The sequence below is a fragment of the Geotrypetes seraphini genome, chromosome 13, assembly GCF_902459505.1.
Source record: "Geotrypetes seraphini chromosome 13, aGeoSer1.1, whole genome shotgun sequence".
Taxonomy (NCBI): Eukaryota; Metazoa; Chordata; class Amphibia; order Gymnophiona; family Dermophiidae; genus Geotrypetes; species Geotrypetes seraphini.
In genome coordinates this window covers 68,276,840-68,296,572 of record NC_047096.1, presented here as the reverse complement: position 1 = coordinate 68,296,572, position 19,733 = coordinate 68,276,840, and the positions used below count along the sequence as shown (strand labels likewise).

At 42.5% G+C, this 19,733-nt stretch overlaps 1 protein-coding gene across 4 annotated transcripts in view; it reads left to right on the top strand.

The window, feature by feature from the left end:
• Nucleotides 1-14,654, top strand: part of JUP (junction plakoglobin) — a 95,484-nt gene extending 80,830 nt beyond the window's left edge. For all 4 annotated transcript variants that reach the window (XM_033917911.1, XM_033917909.1, XM_033917912.1 and 1 more), the window contains exons 9-15: nt 2,387-2,542; nt 3,228-3,347; nt 3,713-3,863; nt 5,546-5,667; nt 6,225-6,264; nt 6,865-7,029; nt 13,512-14,654. In XM_033917911.1, the coding sequence (XP_033773802.1) occupies nt 2,387-2,542; nt 3,228-3,347; nt 3,713-3,863; nt 5,546-5,667; nt 6,225-6,264; nt 6,865-7,004 (729 nt within the window). In that variant the 3' untranslated portion in view covers nt 7,005-7,029; nt 13,512-14,654. The remainder of the gene's footprint in view (nt 1-2,386; nt 2,543-3,227; nt 3,348-3,712; nt 3,864-5,545; nt 5,668-6,224; nt 6,265-6,864; nt 7,030-13,511) is intronic.
• Nucleotides 14,655-19,733: the final 5,079 nt, after the last annotated feature.

Here is a 19,733-nt window from a genome sequence, read left to right as displayed (position 1 = left end):
AGGAAAGGGGGAAGGGAAATGCTGCTTCTGTTGCTGCTGCACCCAATTGGGGAAAGAGAGGGAAGGAAGGAGAAGGAAGACAAGGGTAAGGAGAGGAACAAGAGATGCCAAGTTCATGGGAGGGAGGGAAAGAAAGGTGATACCAGACCATGGAGGGGGAGGGAGAGATGCCAGGGCATGGGGGGAGGGAAGGAAACAGATGCCAGACCAGGGGAAAGGAAGGAAGGAGGGAGGGAGAGAAAGGAAGGAAAGAGATGTTAGACCATGGAAATAGGACGGAAGAAGAGAGAGATAGGAAGGGAAGGTAAGACATGGTAGGGAAAATGATTTTATTTTCAATATAGTGATTGAAATGTGTCGGCTTTGAGAAAGAAAAGATATTAAACTGCAGAAAAAATAGTTAATGTCTTATTAAAGAAATGACAATTTTGCACAAGGTAAAACTCTTTATAGATTATATATCTTTCCTTTTAACTGTTAAAGGAAAGTTTTATCTAATATAATAAAACGGTAAGCCGTGCATGCGCACTTCCTAAGCGTGGGTTCGTTTTCTGTGAGCTGTAGCTAGGAAGTGCGCATGCGCGGCTCACCCCCTGCCCTCTCCGTCGTCTCCCGGCTCCAGCGGCGTCACAGTTTTCACAGAGGCGCGGGATTGTTTCAACGCGGAACCACCAGCCGTTAAAGCTCCTGGCGCTGACTCCCGACGGTGGAGGAGAGGCAAGATAGAAGAATATTTCCGCCGCCCCCCCCTTCTCTTACCGCGGCCCCGACTGGCGATTTAAGCAGCGTGTCACACGCTGCTTCGGCCACTTCTACTACCCTGATTTGCTCCGGACGTGCCAGAGTAAATCAGGCCAGTAGAAGGACCTGAAGCAGCGTCTGAAAACTGGTGTACACGCTGCTTGAATCGCCATGTGTACTCGGACCCGCGGGAAGGGAAGGGAAGGGAGGGGCCGCCGCCAAAGACTCGGACCCGCGTTTTTAGTCGCAACTGTGGGAAGGGAAAGGGGGTAGAGGAAACAATAATGCTGCTGCACAGGGAACGCTGCTTTGGACACACAGACAAAGGGAGGAAGGGAGACAGAAAGACAAGAAGAAAGACACAGGGACAGGTGCACAGGGAACTGGTGTGGGGGGAGGGAAATGGAGGGGAAGGGAATGCTGCTTTGGACACACAGACAGAGGGAGGAAGGGAGACAGAAAGACACAGGTGCAGGGAGATTTACAGAAAGACAAACAGACAAAGGGGGCCAGGGACAGAGACAGACAGAAAGAAAGACAGCGGGAGGAGGGGTGCGGGATGCCGCAGAGGGAACTTTTCCAATGGGTGCAACTGGGCGGCTGTCGGGAGCCTCTGATCAGGGGCAGAGCAAGGTAACTGTATCATAGGGATAAGAAGGAGGAGGGGGGGAGAAAAAGGAACGGACGCCTACTGCTGGACAGGGGGAGAAAGAAAGAGGTGCTGATGGACAGGGGGGGTTGAAGAAAAAGGAACGGAGGCCTAATATTGGACAGGGGGAGAAGGAAAGAGGAGCTGCTGGACAGGGGGGAGGTAAAACAAAGGGAGAAGAGCTGCTGCTGCATAAGGAGAGCTGTGAAGGGGTGGTGGTGGACACAGGGGAGGTAAAAGGAAGGGAGAATGGACAGGGGGAGCAGGCAAGGGATGGTGATGGACAGCCAAGGAAAAAGAAAGACAGAAAGCAGCTAAGGAGAGAGAGAGAGAGAAAAAGAAATAAAGAGAGACACACACACACATATTCTAGCACCCATTAATGTAACGGGCTATAAGACTAGTAAACTATAAAGAGTTTTACCTCATGCAAAATTGTCATTTCTTTAATAAGACATTAACTATTTTTTTCTGCAGCCCTCCAAGTACCTACAAATCCAAAATGTAGCCCCACAAAGGGTTTGAGTTTGAGACCACTGGGATAATGCTACTGAAATACCTGGTTAGTGCTCAAGCCAAAACCGGATGTTTTAGGGGCAGAGTCAGCACTACCTGGCATTGAATTTCTGGGTTGCAAAATGTTAATCGTTGCTGGCTGAATATAAAGCCTCAAATGCCTTTCCCTCTTTCTGGGGAGGAGTGCGGAGGAGGGGAGTCTGGGCATAACTCACCTTTAGATAGCAGCAACCTCCGGTGCTCTCCTGGGCCCGACATCCTGTATCAAATTTATTTGCTCACTTTTGGGATTGGTGGTTTTGTTTGTGTTTTTTTTATATGGTCCTAAAGTGGTAATTTTTTTTTTTTTTTTTTAAACTTTAGAGACTAACCCAGCAGTGCTGGAATTCGTCCCAGTGTCTGCTAGACTCTGGTCTTAAAGAACATCAAAAATATTTTAAAGATTTTTTTGTGTCTCTCTGTTTCATCTCCTCTTCCCAGGCTACCATTGGCCTTATTCGCAATCTGGCTCTCTGCCCAGCTAATCACGCCCCTCTACAGGAAGCCGGTGTGATACCCCGCCTGGTCCAGCTGCTAGTGAAGGCACACCAGGATGCTCAGCGCCATGCTGCTGCTGGCACAGCACAGCCCTACCAAGTATGTGTAGATTTCCTCTTCCCTGACCTTTTTAAAGTTTTGTTTTCAAGCAGCTGCATGAAACATTCAGTGCTTCTATTTATTCCTGCGTTTGTTTCAGAGTTCAGCAGCAGGCTAGCTGCGGGGGGAGGTTTCTGGCACTTGAAATGGAGGTTTGTGGGTTTGCGCATGTTGATTGCCTAAAGGTGTGAAAGAAATAAAATAGGATGTAGTGCACCCCCATGAAGCTGCGTCCTGTGTGGCAACCTGTGTCTGGAGAAGAGTAATATGCGTCCAGACTCTTCTGAGAAATTCTCTCTCTCTCTCCTTCCATTCTGTGTGCTCCGAGGAACTATTTCTTTCATTGCCTTGGAATGCTGTGAGGCTGGTAATTTATCTTTGTGTTTCAATGAAACTGGTGCCCAGCTGAGGCAGTAGTCATGATCTGGTGCCAGGGTCATTATTGTCCTCCTGCACCTTCCCCTGCCCCCTTCTCTCGAACCAGAAAGCTGCATGCCGAGTTGGATACAGGGAGCAAACTGAAGGAAATTGTGCAGCTTCCATGTCTGCATCGTAGATCACCCAGGGGAGGGGGAAAAGGAACGGTTGCCCTTGCCATCCCAAATAATGATGGCAGCAGAGGAATCGGAATTTGCAGGAATTGTGCATGGGTTATTAACCTTTCTGTCTACTGCTCATCTTGCAGGATGGAGTTAAGATGGAAGAGATAGTGGAAGGTTGCACAGGGGCTCTTCATATCCTGGCTCGGGACCCCATGAACCGAATGGAAATCTACAGGCTGAACACAATTCCTCTGTTTGTGCAGGTAAGGGGTGTTTGTTAACTGCTGAAGTGGGGGAGGTTAGCTGTTAGAGTTGCCACTCTTATGGCCTCACTTTATTTGCTGTCTCTGGAGCAGCAGGAAGTCCAAGGGAGGATGCAGAAAGGAGGAGGGATGGTGGTGGAGGGAGGAGGAAGGTCCCTCTTTTGGCATCTTCTTTTACCTGACCAATGAAGAAATGCAGGGCGTTTTGTCTCTTGCTGACGCAACCCATGGCTTGGAAGACATGTTTCAGAAGTGGCCTGACTTTCATGGAAGAGGAGTATGTGTGTGTGTGTGTGTGTAGGGTGCTGCTACTTATTCAGGCGTGTGTTGCCTCTCACACCACCATACTTGTGTGCTCTCTGTAGCTCCTGTACTCTCCGGTGGAGAACATACAGCGTGTTGCAGCGGGAGTGCTCTGTGAGCTTGCCCAGGATAAAGAGGCTGCAGACACCATTGATGCTGAAGGGGCCTCCGCCCCATTAATGGAACTGCTGCATTCCAGGAACGAAGGCATAGGTGAGTGGCGGGCCGCTTATACACTTGGATTATGGGACACCAGCCGTAGGCACGGGATTTGCTCTTTCATGAAGCCGAGTATTCCAAATATTGCATGTCCGCTAACTGTGGATGACATCGGGCTGCTTGAAGCAGGTGCTTGGTCTGTCCTGGGCAATTATTAACACAGTTGCCTTCTCAGGGTTTGTGGACATATTAAAGGTGCCATTAAGTAAACCTGGAATGCATTAAAACCTGGAATGGCTGAAATTAAAACACAGACAAAAAAATTGACCCTAAGATATCCACAGAGAAGAAAATCCAAGAGAAACCAAAAAACACTGTGGAATGACGATGTTCCTGAAATGGACTTTATTGAAAATTTAAAAGTTCCACAAGTCAGTGTAAGCAATCCACATAGAAATAAATTGAAATTGAAACACATCAGTGTTTCTCAGCTTAGTCCTGGAGTACCCCCTTGCCAGTCAGGTTTTCAGGATATCCACAATGAATATACATAAACATGATTTGCATACACTGCCTCCATTATATTCAAATTTCTTTCATGCATATTCATTGTAGATATCCTGAAAACCTGACTGGTAAGGGGGTACTCCAGGATCAAGATGAGAAACACTGATCTAGACAGATCTTTTGTACAGTTTTAGATTAAGATGTCTCCACCCAGTTAGGGGAAGGAAAGGAATTCTGGATTTAGCTCATGGTTTTTGGGTTGTTGGGTTTTTTTTTTTTTTCAGATTTATTTATAAACCTGCTACAACTCTTTTCTAAATAGAAAATCAAAACCATTCGTATCACAAAACATAAAAGCAGTTTGCATTAGTATACAAAAACAGTCAAAATAATAAATCCACACATCGCAACATTAAACAGAAAATAAAACTCGTCAAACATAATCGGTCTTGGTGCAGCTCCCCATCCATTTGTCCAGCATACTCTTCTCATCGGAGGATTAAGAATCATAAAAGGGAGAGTATGGCGCAGTGGTTGACTCTGACAGCTCGTGCAATAGGGGCTGTGTTCTCCACTGCAGGCTGTGAGACTGAGGGCTTCCCATTCACTCTAAATATTTATTAGGTGTGTTTGTTGGGCTGTCTCTTCCCCTCATCCCTCTTTTGGGTCAGGGGAGACTTGTTCTCTCGATACTTTTTCAGTACTCCTCTTACTGGGTTTCCCTGTTGCCCAGGAATTTGGAGGCTGAACAGCCAGCCTAGTGCTAATATTCTATAAGGGAACCTTATTGCCAAGATACCATTAGAGAATTGGTGCTAAGCACAATGGCATTGGTTCACCTAGACTAAGGCACCAATTTTATAGAATTTCATTTTAAATTTGTACCTAAGGCAATGGAGGCAGGGTCAGTGCTAATGATGGGGCCCAGGGCCGAGATGCTGGGGATGGGGCCCCAAAGCCTGCCTCAGACAGTTCCTCTTTCAACTTCAGGCAAGTTTGGGGTCCCTAGTAACATGGGGGCCCAGGGCAATTGCCCTGTTTGCCCACCCCGCACGCCGACCCTGAATGGAAGGTTAAGTGACTTGCCCAGTATCCATAAAGCACCATAATGAGCCTTGAACTAGGCTTCCCTGGTTCTCAGCCTGCTGCTCTAACTATTAGGAATGATCAATATCCAAGCCATCAGAGGGTGATTTTTTTCCCCCTGATTTCTCCCTTCCATATTACAGCTACATATGCTGCTGCTGTGCTTTTCCGTATCTCTGAAGACAAGAATCCAGATTACAGGAAGCGCGTCTCTGTTGAACTAACCAATGCCATCTTTCGACAGGACCCAGCGGCCTGGGAAGCAGTAAGTAAAACGGCACATAGGGTTCTGCTAGGCACTGGATGATAATCGAAGACAATAAATAACGTTTTTATGTACCGAGTCAACCTCGCAGCTCAGGACAGTTCATGAAAGTCAGTATCATTAATCTAAATTAATGGATACATAGAATACAACTTTATTTATTGGGATTTGAAAGGAAACTCTGCAATGAGAGGGCATAGGATAGGAGGAAGTTACGAGGTGATATGCTCTGGAGTAATCTAAGGAAATACTTTTTTACAGAAAGGGTGGTCGATGCATAGAATAGTCTCCCAGAAGAGGTGGTGGAGACAGAGACTGTGTCTGAATTCAAAGGGGCCTGGGATAGGCACATGGGATATCTCAGAGAGAGAGAGATAATGGTTACTGTGGATGGGCAGACTAGATAGGCCATTTGGCCTTTATCTGCCATCATATTTCTATGATTTTCTTGTACCTTTTTGCTTTATCCTTGGTGGCAGGAGGCAGGATTGACTGAAGCAGCTAGGATTGAACATTGTCTTGCCACGTTAAAGTTTTTCTCACTTTTTCCCCTTCAGGCCCAGAGTATGATACCCATCAATGAACCGTACCAGGATGGTAAGGGGGGGTTTCAGATTTCTTCTGGTGCAGAGGGGGGGGGGAATAAAAGAAGGGGCCTAAAGCCTTTCATTTTCTTGTGACTGGAAGGGCAAGTCTTGGTTAATGGGGGTGACACACAGGCAGCAGAATGGGGTGGGTCACTGAGGCCATGGTCTGACTGATTTTGCCCAGTGTAGCATCAGAAACCACAAATCCTGGGGGTCAGGGCTGGAGTTTTTGGCTCTGCCAACAAAAAAGGTCTTTGGGTCACTTTGCTTATTGCTCAGATTCTGATCTCCTGTGGTGTCCATAAACACTGGTTATATATCAATGTTTGTTCCCAAAATTGGGGGGAAGAGTTAGGGAGGGACCATGGGCTGTGCTATGGCCCTGTGAGACCATGAAAGCACACTTGGATATTCAGACGAGCTGGATACCAACACATCCCACTAGCTCTTTAATCTGTTGGGGTTTTTTAATCGGAAATACAGCTTTGAACTAGAGTGCTGTGCATTTGATATCTGGTGGGAAATCTGTTACTTCCTTTACAAGTAAACACTGCCCCAGACCCCCCTCACACACTTTTTTAATTTTTTTTAATTTTTACTTGATTTTTAGACATGGACAATTATCGTGGCATGTACCCTGGTGACATTCCTCTGGATGACATGGGTGGAGAGCTGGACATAGATTACCCAATGGATGCATACAGTGACCACGGTGCCCGACTCCCTTACTCTGACCACATGCTGACCTAGATGGGTGGACAGGCCTCAACGCAAGGTATAGTACTAGGAAAGAGCCAGTGACATCATCATCAACCTTACACATTCAGCACTGCAGACCGACATACTGGAAGTGCATTTTTGATCTCTTGTTTTGCATGTAGAGAGAGGAGGCGTAAAAGTTAACTTATTGTGCTTATTGGAATTCTGTGTTTAGGGGAAAAAAAAGGTTATTCTGGGATGTATTTGTTTGTTAAAATATTTGATATCCCACAAATGCAAAAAGGTCAAAGTGGCTTACAATGATAACAAAACAAGCATAAAAAGAAAGGAATGCCAAAGAAATTTAAAATTATAAGACAATCAGTATAACAGTTGGATAAAGGGAAAGCCTCAAAAATTGGTTCTTTGCGTATCATTGTGTGTGTTTTACAGGTAGGCATACATATAGGTGGAGTCTGGGTGGGACTTGCACTTACAAGCATTAACTTAAAGAATATAGCAATCTACTTGTGTTGCTAGAAGTCAGGCTTACACATGCCAGATCTTTGGCTTTTGGAAGTTCTTGCTTCTACATTACAACTGCATCTTTTATTCTTAGGCTAGTATTCTACTGTATAAGGGAAAGTAGATGTCTCTGTTCCTTTATGGAAGATGCACCTGCCGGGTTCCTAATTATAGGTGCTCTGTTATACAATACCATATTGTACCATAAAGTGGTGTAGTGAGGGTGAGTGGCATCCCCTGCCGCCACATGCGCTCCCCTTCCCCCACACCTGTTTAGCTCCCTGGTGTGAGTAGCATCTCTGACTTGCTGCCAATGCCAGCGCTCCCTCTGAGCTCAGTTCCTAGTCATGGGAACCAGAAGTAATATCGGAGGGGAGCACAGAGGCTGGCACAAGCGGCAGGTTGGAGCTGCTGCTCACCGGTGAGAGCTAGAGATATGATGGCAGGGAATTGAAGATGTATGTGGGGAGAGGGCGGAGTGGGAAGGAGCGGGAGGAGGAGAGTGCCGGCGCACCAACCAAGACGGCACCCAGGGAGGTCTGCCCCCTCCTTACTACACAACTGGTACCATATAGTTTTCATATACTCCGCAATTGTCAACAAGGATTCATTGCAGTTAACAATAAGATTTGAGATCAATCATTACAATTATAATAAGATTCTAGAGAGCATTGGAAGACAGCGGTCTAACAGTTACAAGGAAAAAAAGAGGTTTTTAACCTTTTTCCTGAAGTTGTAGTACGAAGGGGCCTGACATAGATATAGTGGTAGGCTATTCCAGACTTTGGGATCCTGGAATTTGAAGGTAAATATAAGAACATAAGAATAGCCCTACTGGGTCAGCCCAGTAGCCTGTTCTCATGGTGGCCAGCCCAGGTCCCTAGTACCTGGCCAAAACCCAAAGAGTAGCAACATTCCATGGTACTGATCCAGGGCAAGCAGTGACTTCCCCCATGTCTTCTCAATAACAGACTATGGACTTTTCCTCCAAGAAATTGTCCAAATCTTTCTTAAAATCACTCTGACCACAACCTCTGGCAATGCGTTCCAGAGCTTAACTATTCTTTGAGTGAAAAAATATTTCCTCCTATTGGTTTTAAAAGTATTTCCCTGTAACTTTGATTGTCCCTTAGTCTTTGTAATTTTTGACAGAGTGAAATATTGATCCACTTGTACTGTACTCGTTCCACTCAGGATTTTGTAGACTTCAATCATATCTCCCCTCAGCCATCTCTTTTCCAAGCTGAAGAGCCCTAACCATTTTAGTCTTTCCTATACACAATAAGCATCACACCCTCAAAGATTTTATCACCCAAAATGCTTTAGACATTCTTTGCATCATGGAAACATGATTAGACGCAGGAGACACGGCTTTTTTAATCTTTATAACTCCCCCTGGTTACTCCTATTTGTTCAATCATCGCACTGGGAGAAAAGGTGGAGGCCTGGCTGTGATCTTCAAAGCCTCCCTAATCACTACTGTTGACTTCTCTCCCCCCAGATCTGTCATAGAGTCTATTCAATTCAAAACCAACACTAACCCTGCCATTGATTTTTCTATTATTGTGTGTGTCCCCCCTCCAGTCACACATGATCTAACGGCCCAACTTCATGCTCTAATTATGGACTTCTCAACACTTACCTATTTCCCAATAGTTCTAGGCGACTATAACCTCCACTTTGATGACTTTAGCAATACCATTACCAACAAATTTTTAACGTTTACCCAAGATCTCAATTCGGTTCCTATGATCACTACCCCTACTTACTCAAAAGGCCATATCCTAGATATGGTACTAGTTCCTTCTAGCCATTTATTCAACTTCGCTTCACCCTCTGTTTCCCCAGTTCTTGGTCTGATCATTCTCTAATTGTAACTAACCTATCCCTTCACTCATCTCTCCCTGTTTTTTCCTCTTAAAAAAATATTCACAAGAGATTATAGTAAATTGGACTCCACATTAATTACTTCAGCACTTCAACTTAATCCTAGTGATCTTGACAACTTTCCCTTAGATGATCAAATCACAATTTGAGAAGAGGCCTGTCATTCCCTCCTTGACAAATCTGTGCCCATTGTTACTCGCATCATTTCCATGAAAAAACAGAAAAACCTATGGTTTAATTCTGATTTACTTCTTCTCAAACGGCAACTTCACTCTCTTGAACACAAATGGCACGCTGACCCCACTTCTCATAATCTTTACAAATACAAACAACAATCCCAATACTATAAAAACTCCATCAACCTAGCAAGGAAAAAATATTTCACTAAATGTATAGGAAAAGCTAAGAATTCTGCTGGTCTATACACAACCCTCAAAAGGCTTACAAACTTCAAATTCAAACGGCCTACAGCTTCTAATGATTCTCCCAAAGCTCAGAAACTAGCCGATTTTCTTTCTGGATAAGATTAATTCCATCAGGATAGACATTCTAAGTTAAGGCCTCCAAAATAATAATCTTCTGGATGAAAACCCATATCCATTGGATTCTACCTTCTCCAATTTCTCGATCCCCTCAAATACCGAACTCTAACAAATCATGCAGTCACTTAACCCAAAGGGATCTAACAATGAGATAATCTCTCCATTTCTTCTAAACATTTTTTACCAGTTTTCCCCCATTTGTCTCAAAATTTGTAAACCATAGCCTAGTATCTTCTTCTGTTCCCAAGGCTTGGAAACACTCCATCATCCATCCTATAATAAAAAATCCTAAATCATCCACACTGGATTGTAACAATTTCCGACCCATTGCAAACTTACCATTTTTAGCTAAATTAAAAGAAAAGATGGTCTATAATTAAATTTCCAACTTTGTGGAAAAATTCAACATCTTGCATCCAAACCGGGTTTCGCCAACATCATTCCACAGAGCACTCCCTTCTAGGCCTTACCACCTCAGTCCAATACTTTCTGGGTCAACATAAATCCATAATTTTAGTTTCATTAGATCTCTCAGCAGTGTTCGACACCGTTGACCATATATTGTTTCTCAAAAGACTATCTGAGATAGTGATCAAAGACAAGGTTTTAGAATAGTTCTGTTCTTATTTTTCTAATCAAACTTCTACTGTAAAATTCAATGGCTCCTCATCTAAACCCTATACTAACCATTTTGGTATTCCTCAAGGATCTATCCTCTCCCTGCTTCTATTCAACATCTATCTAACTCCATTATTAACTCTTTGCCAATCAATAGGCTTCACTTCCTATGCCTATGCTGATGACATTCTGCTCATCCATCCAATCGACCCCTTTAACAAACAAGAAATCTATGACATCAATTTAAAATTAACCAACATCAAAAACTGGCTTAGAAATAACGTTATCTTTAAGTACATCAAAATTGTTCACTTTTCCCATGGAAAGAGGGCATTCATTTATCAACTGCAATTTGTATTATCTCGAAAATCGATTGCTGCCACTCTCTTTATAAAGGATTACTACAAAAAGAAATTTGACAACTTCAAATAATTCAAAATATCTCTTAATCACTAACTCTAAAAAACCCCCACAAAAAACCAACAAACGACCGACCATGTCACCCCTTTACTTAAAAATGCCCACTGGCTCCCCATTCCCCACAGAATTACCTTTAAAATTGCGCTGCTCACATTCAAATCTCTTAAATCTAGAGAACCAGCCTTCATTGATAAACTACTCATTCCTCACACACCTGCAAGAACTCTAAGATCTTCATCCCCAAATGTACTCTTTGTTCCCTCTCTTAAGATTTTTTGCACCCGCCGTATAACCTCTTTTGCTGTTACTGCTCCCCTTATTTGGAACTCCTTATCCCCCAATATTAGGGAAGAATCAAATTTAGATAAATTTAAAGGTTCTTTAAAAAGTTTCTTATTTTAAAGATGCGTTCGAGCATTAACATGAGTACTCCTTCTTTCCTCTTTGAATTTCCAGACCGTATGAACAATACTCCCCTCTCCTCCTGTTTTACCCTTCATTCTCTTTTTCTTAATTTTATTGTAGTTCACCACTTTCCCTCTTGTATCCCATTAGTTTGTCCTGTCTTTGTAATATGTTACTCGGCTGTTATTGAATCCCCCTGATTTTATTATATTATGTACAATCGCTTAGAATAGGCGATAAATCAAATGTTTATTAAACTTGAAACTCATACAAGAGAAGTTCCATCCACTTTATCATCTTGGTTACTCTTCTTTGAACCTCTTCTATATGAATAGTTTTTTTTCTATTGAACTTGGTGGGGAGAAGGAATAGCCAGCTTGAGGTGTTGTCTGTCTTGAGTTATAGAAGAGCAGAGAACTTTGATGTCTGATACTAGTCCATTAAGTTATCTCCATAAATTGCTTTGTAGATCATGCAAGTGGTCTTGAAATGAACTCCTTTTTTTTTCATTGGCAGCCAGTGTAACTCTCCCAATAGCGGGCTAGCCTTCTTGAATTTGCCTACTCCAAAAATTAATCTAGCCACAGTATTCTGGAGCAGGTGGAATTTCTGATATTCTTTCTCTGTGATGGCAAAGTACAAAATTACAATAGTCTAGGTATGAGAGTAAGACAGCTGGTGCAGCTGTTTTTTGAAATTATTTTGAATTTTTTTGATTCAATCTGATCTCCAAAGTTAAAATAAGAATCGAGCCATGCCTAGTATTTTTGAAGTTTTCTCAATATTAAGAATATCTTCTGTAGTCAACACCAGATCTGTGCAGGGTAAGCACTTTGGTCTTCAGTTTAAGTTTGAGGATGTCCTTTTGTGTCCAAGTACTCAGGTCTTCAATAGTCTTCGTTAGGTGTTGTAGGGTAAAAAGGAATCTTTGGCTTTACAAAGTAGGAAGATATTGTCTGCCTATAAAAATGTATGGACTTAATCTTAGTGCATAACCAGTTAGCAAACTAATCCTCACTTTTACAAAAACGTATCACAATTTTAGTAACAGCTCCAACGCTCATAGGAATTCTGAGCATTGGAGCTGTTACCACCACGGCCAGCGCTAAAAACTGCATTACAATTTTGTAAAATGAGTTGTTAGAGGCCCTTTTACTAACCTGTGTTAGGCACTTGCGCACGCTTAATACAGCTTAAAATGGCATACTGCAGGATGCACTAGTGCAGTGGTCTCAAATATGCGGCCCGGGGGCCACATGCGGCCCGCCAGGTACTATTTTGAGGCCCTCGGTATGTTTATCATAATCACAAAAGTATAATAAAACAGTTTCTTGATCATTTGTCTCTCTAGCTATAAATGACAATATTATTATTAAGACTTAGTCAAAAGATTTATAAACTATAAAGAGTTTTACCTCATGCGAAATTGTCATTTCTTTAATAAGCCATTAACTATTTTTTTCTGAGGCCCTCCAAGTCCCTACAAATCCAAAATGTGGCCCTGCAAAGGGTTTGAGTTTGAGACCACTGCACTAGTGGGTCTTGTAGTAAGTGCCAAATATGGATTCTCTAACCGCATGCTTAAATATTTTTAATATATTATATAATGTGTTAGGTGTCATAGACTTGTATTTGAGTCCTAGAGACTTAATGAATTAAGTCTAAAAATATTTTTTTTTTGAGGGGTTGTGTCTGTGGGGTGTACTGATTGGTGTATCTACATTACCACATGCCTAACTGATTAACGAAGGAGCCCTTACCACTGGGTGGCAGTAAGTGTATTTTACTAAATGGCTGTGCACTAATGGCAACATTTTAGGTCATAGCCATTAACACAAAATTGGCTTTTAGGGTGCAGGAAAAACCTATGTAAGGACACACTAAGGCCACTCCTTTCCCGCAGTTTAGAAAGTGCCCTTAATTAACACAGCTCCCTACCCCCACCACCACAAGCACTTAAACCTGGACACTGCTGTCTAGAAGCTGTGATTATTGTGGAGAACTGAGCAAACCATATGTCTATATTCCTCTAAGCATTCAGATATTCCTCTGGGGGTGGCATTCAGGACCAGACGAGCTGAAGCTTTACAGAAGGGATTGTCTCATGTGCAGTTCATGACTGTGAACACTCTGCTAATGCCATATTCCTATCTTTCTTCAGGTGCTGGATGCAGACGGGCAAATCCACCAGAACCCCTTGAGGGGTGGGGGTGCTGCACTGACAAGAGGCAGGAGACAGAAGTGCCTAAGTCAAATGTTTTTTGTTTTCTCTCTCCCCATTTTTTTAGATTTTATCTTTTTTCCTACCCACAAGAGATTTTATATATTAGAAACTTTTTATTTTCCATTGTTTTAAACTTGTTTTACTGTGGGTCAAATGCAAAGACCTTTGCTGCCTGGGGACTGTGTTTTGTGGTCACTTTTACCTCCATTATTTCTCTGTTCATTCTACAGTCATTCTGAAGCCTTGGAAAGCTGTCATCTGCATGATAAAATCCTTTTCTAGGCTATACATTTCCTTTCTTAATATATATATATATATTTTAATATGTGCAATCACATTTTTGCTTCATTTTTTAAGTTTGTGGATTATTATTTTAAAGTTTCTATTAAAACACAACAAAGTGAATTACACAGGAGAGGCCAGAACCTCTCCCACTTTTTCCCATCAGTTAGAGTGGCCTGGCTTACATGGAAGCGCCAGGTCTTGTAGGGTACATCACCTGCACCTCTCTCCCTCACCAGATGCTGGTTTTTCGTTTACAGACCCTGGCAAGATTAGTCTGCCTGATGCAAAATGTTCAAAAGCCTAATACAGTAGGTGACTGCCCCCCCTTTTTTTTATATAGAGTAGTTTCTATGACTAGGTAGCATTTGGTCATTTCCAGAAGAAAAGATTTCATTTAATCTTTTTCCCCTCTGGATTAGCAACCAGGAACCTTCATTTTAGAAAGATTCATAACACTGGTTTTTTGGTTAGGGAAGATGCCTGTACTAAATTCGACACTGTATTCTATTGTTTGTTTTTTGGGTTGTGTGTTTTTTGTTTTTTTTTCTAAGCTGGTGACTTGACTCATTCCCCCCCACCCTCTTTTTTTTCTCTTCCTCCTCTTCCACGTCACTTTCTTTTGTTGTAAAACAGATGCTAGTACAAATAATTTCTTCCACTGGAATGAGATGCCAAGATAGATTGGGACTATTAGTGTTTTTTAATGTGGTTTGGAAAGTGCAAAATTTTTATGACTTCTTGTAAGTTTATTTTTTTTTGTATAGACCAAAGCAAATAAAAAAACAAAACACCAAAGAATCTGAGCCCTTTTTTTTGTAAATATGATAAAGCCTCTCCCCTTCCAGTGAGGGCGCTGGCTGTAATAGGTAATGTTCTCTAGTGTAGCAATTTTTGCATGCTTATGCAGCACACAAGGAATAATAAAAGTGGGGAAGGATGGGGGTAGTAGCTCTGAATATTGGTTTTCCCTCCCCGTCATACTGAAAAGTGCCAAGAAAGGTAAGATGCCGTCATTCCACATCTAAGTCAAAAACAAAACACGGAGGAATAATAATCCAAAAAGAAAAATGTGAAAGAATCACATGAAATAAACTACACAACATGTTTTCATGAAGATTTTTTGTTATTAAAGTGAAAAAGAATTAAACTTATTTTCATATTGTGTTACTAATTAGAAGGTTGTGCTCAAAGACATGGAGGAAAAAGGGGAACAAGTTCCCCCCAAAATTTCACCATCCAATCATTGCTGTACCTTCAGATAGATAGTGAGTTACTATTGTGCAAATATTCAGTTATTACTTAAGAAATGTTCACATATCGATGTCAATTTTTTAAATTTATCTCTGGGAATGGAAGTGATGTAATTGGAGGTAAACAACAAAAATGTTCCTTAATTTACTCATGAAACAAGATAGCCACAAAAATGTATATTCTAACTGAGAATACATTAGGACACCCAAATAGCTAGTGTTACCCCATTTGGCTGAAATAACTGCAGTGAGACACTTCTTGTAGCCATCTACAACTCCTTGGCATTGGTATGAGGAAAATTTGGCCCACTCCTCAATGCAGAATTCTTTCAGCTGTGAGATGTTTTCTTGCATGTACAGCTCGTTTCAAATCACCTCACAGCATGTCAATGGGATTAAGATCAGGGCTTTGACTCGGCCACTCTAGAATTCTCCATTTCTTAGTTTTCAGCCAGTCCTCGGTGGATTTACCGGTATGTTTTGGTGTCCAGTTCCAGTTCCACTTTAATTTTCTTACAGATTGTCTCGCATGTTCCTCAAGCACCCTCTGATACATGGTAGAATTCATGGTGGATTCTATTATGGTAACCTGGCCAGGCTTTGCTGCGGCAAAGCATCCCCAAACCATGACACTTCCACCTCCATGCTTCACAGTTGGTACGAGGTTCTTTTCCTGGAGTGCTTTATTTAGTGTACCCCAAACATGTCCTCTTTTCTAGTGTCCAAATAATTCAAGTTTAGACTCATAAGAACATAAGAAATGGCTTCGCCGGATCAGACCTTTGGTCCATCTAGTCCAGCGACCTGCACCCGCGGAGGCCAAGCCAGGTGTTCCCTGTTGAGAAACCTTGGTTACTCGTATCCCTCAATGTGATTTGCGAGAAGGTGTGCATCCAACTTGCCCTTGAATCCCAGAATGGTGGTCTCCATCACGACCTCCTCCGGGAGTGCGTTCCAAGCGTCCACCACTCATTGTGCGAAGCAGAACTTCCTGACATTTGTCCCGGGCCTGGTGCCCCTCAGCTTCAGTCCATGACCTCTTGTCCGAGTCACATTGGACAAAGTGAATAACGATGTTTCTTGCTCTATTTTGTCGAATCCTTTTAGTGTTTTAAAAGTCTCTATCATGTCCCCTCGCAGTCTTCTCTTCTCGAGGGTGAACAATCCCAGTTTTCCGAGGCGTTCTTTGTAGCTCAAGTTCTTGATACCTTTAACTAGCTTCGTGGCTCGTCTTTGCACCCTCTCCAGCAGGGTTATAGCCTTCTTTAGGTAGGGAGAACAGTGTTGGACACAGTATTCCAAGTGTGGTCTGACCATTGCTCTGTAAAGCGGCATTATGATGTCCTCCGATCTACTCGCGATCCCCTTCTTTATCATGCCCAACATCCTGTTTGCTTTCTTTGCTGCCGCTGCGCATTGTGCTGATGGCTTCAGGGTCCTGTTTATCAGTACCCCCAGGTCCCTTTCTTGTTCGCTCTTGCCCAATGTTGCATCTAACATTTTATATTCATGTTCTATGTTTTTCTTACCCAGGTGCATCACTTTGCATTTGGCTATGTTGAACTTCATCTGCCATTTTTCTGCCCATTTCTCTAGCTGGTTCATCTGGCCATAGTACACTATTCCAGCAGTCCTAGTGTTTATGTTCTCTCTGGCAAACTTCAGACTGGCCTTGATCTTTCTTAGCAAAAGTTTCCTCCTTGCACACCTCCCATTCAAGTTAAATTTGCACAGTCTCTTTCCGAGTGTAATAGCATGCACTTTTACATCAACAATAGCAAGAGCCTGCTGTAGGTCCCATGATGACATTTTATGGTTTTTGGAGACTTCTTTTAGCATCTTGCGGTCTGCTCTGGGAGTTAACTTGCTTGGATGGCCAGACCTGGGCATGTTGGCAGTTGTTTGGAAAGTCCTCCACTTATACATTAGCCATTCCATGGGCTGGAAAATAGTGTACAATTCTTTTGAGATCTTTTTTAAATCCCTTACCAGACTTATAAACGGTTACAATATTCTTTCTGAAGGCCTCAGACAGCTCTTTTGATCTCACCATGGTTGTACACTCTCACTGCAGTCGTCATGAGCACACCAAACTAAATGTCTGGGGTTTAAATAGGGCAAACCTCCTTCAAAATGCTAAGTAATGTTGTTCTAATTATGTGCACCTGTGATACACCTGTGTGATTTGAGCCACCATAAGTGGGAGGATTTGTAGGGATGTCCTAATTTATTCCTCAGTTTACAATACACATACATATCTTGTTTCATGAGTAAATCGAGAAAAGTTTTTGTTGTTTACCTGCAATTACATCACTTTTTTCCCGCAGAGATAAATAAAAAAAAGATTTGACAGCGATATTGTTAAACATTGGGAAGTTAATTTGCAGCACTCCTCCCATGATATTCTCCTCTGGCACACACCAAACAGGCTAGGAGTTCTTGTTCAAATTAGGGTCTTAGCACTAATTAACTCCAATTTCACAGATAATAATAATAATAATAATAACTTTATTCTTGTATACCGCAATACCATGGAAGTTCAATGCGGTTAACAATAGAAGAGACTGTACATTTACAGCGATGATACATATTACAGTGTTGTTACATTTACAGAGATGTTACATAAATAGCAGTAATAAAAAGGCATATACTAAAGAAGAGACAGTACGTATATAGCGATGTTACATGTTATAGCGGTGGTAAATGGAGGCAATGAAAAGGCAGGGCAATTAGATAAAACAGAGATTGAGAAAGAGAGGCCATAATGGCTTGGGAGGGGGGCGTAGTCAGAGGGAATGGAGGCATGTCGAGGTCAGGAGGGTGCAGGGAAGGAGGGAAGGCAGCGTTAGCGGAATTTGTCGAAGAGGTAGGTTTTTAGTGACTTCCTGAACAGGTGGTAGGGCGGGGAGTTGGAGATGAGGGCGGTAAGGCAATTGTTCCATTTGCCCGCTTGGAATGCAAGATTAGTTAATTGGCAATTAATATAGGTGCATTTTGGATGCTAAATTTAAAATTTGCACACAAGATTTTAGAATAAGGAGGAAGTGCCAATTTATTGTGAAATTTTTATTACAGTTTCAAGAAAGTGCATGAAAAGCAGTCACAAACATAAACCAAATTCTTTTACATGTGCACAAACCAATTCCATCCCACCCCCACGTCCAAGATTAAAGTCCAACAACAACTCAGGTAGCATGTGTTCAACCTCATAAGTTCAGTAATCTACTACGAGCATCAGGCGTAAAGTCCATCCAGAAGTGTTCCCAAATCTGACAAAAGTGGCGACCTGGGCTTCGATCAAGATCCCCAACCTGTCTTCGCTCCAAAGAGGCATGAACGATCATCAAGGATATCCATTGGCTGTAAGATGGTGGGTCCTGGGACAGCCAGTTAGCCATTACTGCTTTTTTTGCCCATGAGCAACACTCTAGACACAAAGGCCGTTATCCCTTTAGGTTTCAGCGTTGCGATAGTATAATATCCAAAGAGTGCTCTTGGTGTGGGAGACCAGCGCCTTCCCCAGCGAGATGTAGTATAATGTCCAAGACCATGCCAAAACTGTAGAATGCGGGGACATGTCCAAAGCATATGTCCCAAAGAAGCGTGGGCCTGAGCACACTTTGGGCACTGTTAAGTAGGAGTAATCCTCATAGGCTGCTCACTCGGGGGAGATGTAAAGACGCAGTACAATCTTAAATTGTAATTCCCAGTGAAGAACATTGGAAGACACCTTCCTGATGTTTTTTAGAACTTGTTGCACTTGTTGGGCAGTCAGTAAAGCAGTGCAGATCTTCCGGCCAGGAGGCTGCCAAAATGTCCAGATTAGGCCCCGGTTGACAATCCCGGAGGCTCAGTAAGTGAAATCGAAGGGGTATCATTTGCTGAGCTGAAAGATTGAAAAGTTCTGAAAGTGCTTCACGACTGTCCTCTATGAAATGTCTAGCTGATAAAGAATGGACATAATGTTGTACCTGATAATATGCAAAAACATCTGTAGCCGGCAAGTCAAACGTATGACACAGAGTGGTAAAGGAGGCCAATTGTCCATCATCCAAAAACAATTGAAATAAATATTGCAATCCTTTCTCAGCCCATCGTTTAAAAGAAACATAGTGTAGTCCAGGCAAAAATGAACAATTGCCCTGAATGGGCAAATACATATAAATCTCAGAAGAGAGCTTGGTAGAGTTACAAAGCCACTGCCCTGTCCACCGAGCAGGGGCAAAAATAGGGTAATGAGCCACCACTGGGTGGCGAGTTGGGTCTGAGACATGCAACAAATAATTAATGTGATAAGGAGCCAACAATGATAATTCTAACGAAGTGGCTGTAAAAGAAGTACCTCTAAACCAATTGTTAATATGTCTCATCTGGCATGCTAAGGCATACCAGCGAATATTCAGCAATCCATATCCACCCCTCTCCCTAGGCAGACACATTTGAGGAAGTGTCATATGTGGTTGTTTGCTCCCCACCCCCCCCCAATAAAAAACATTGTAATCCCCTAGTGAATTCAATATTGTGGGTATGTGATAGTAGCAAGGGGAGAACCTGAAATCGATACAACCATTTGGGGAAAAGCACCATGTTGTATAAAGCAACACGTCCTGCCACAGAGGGGGAC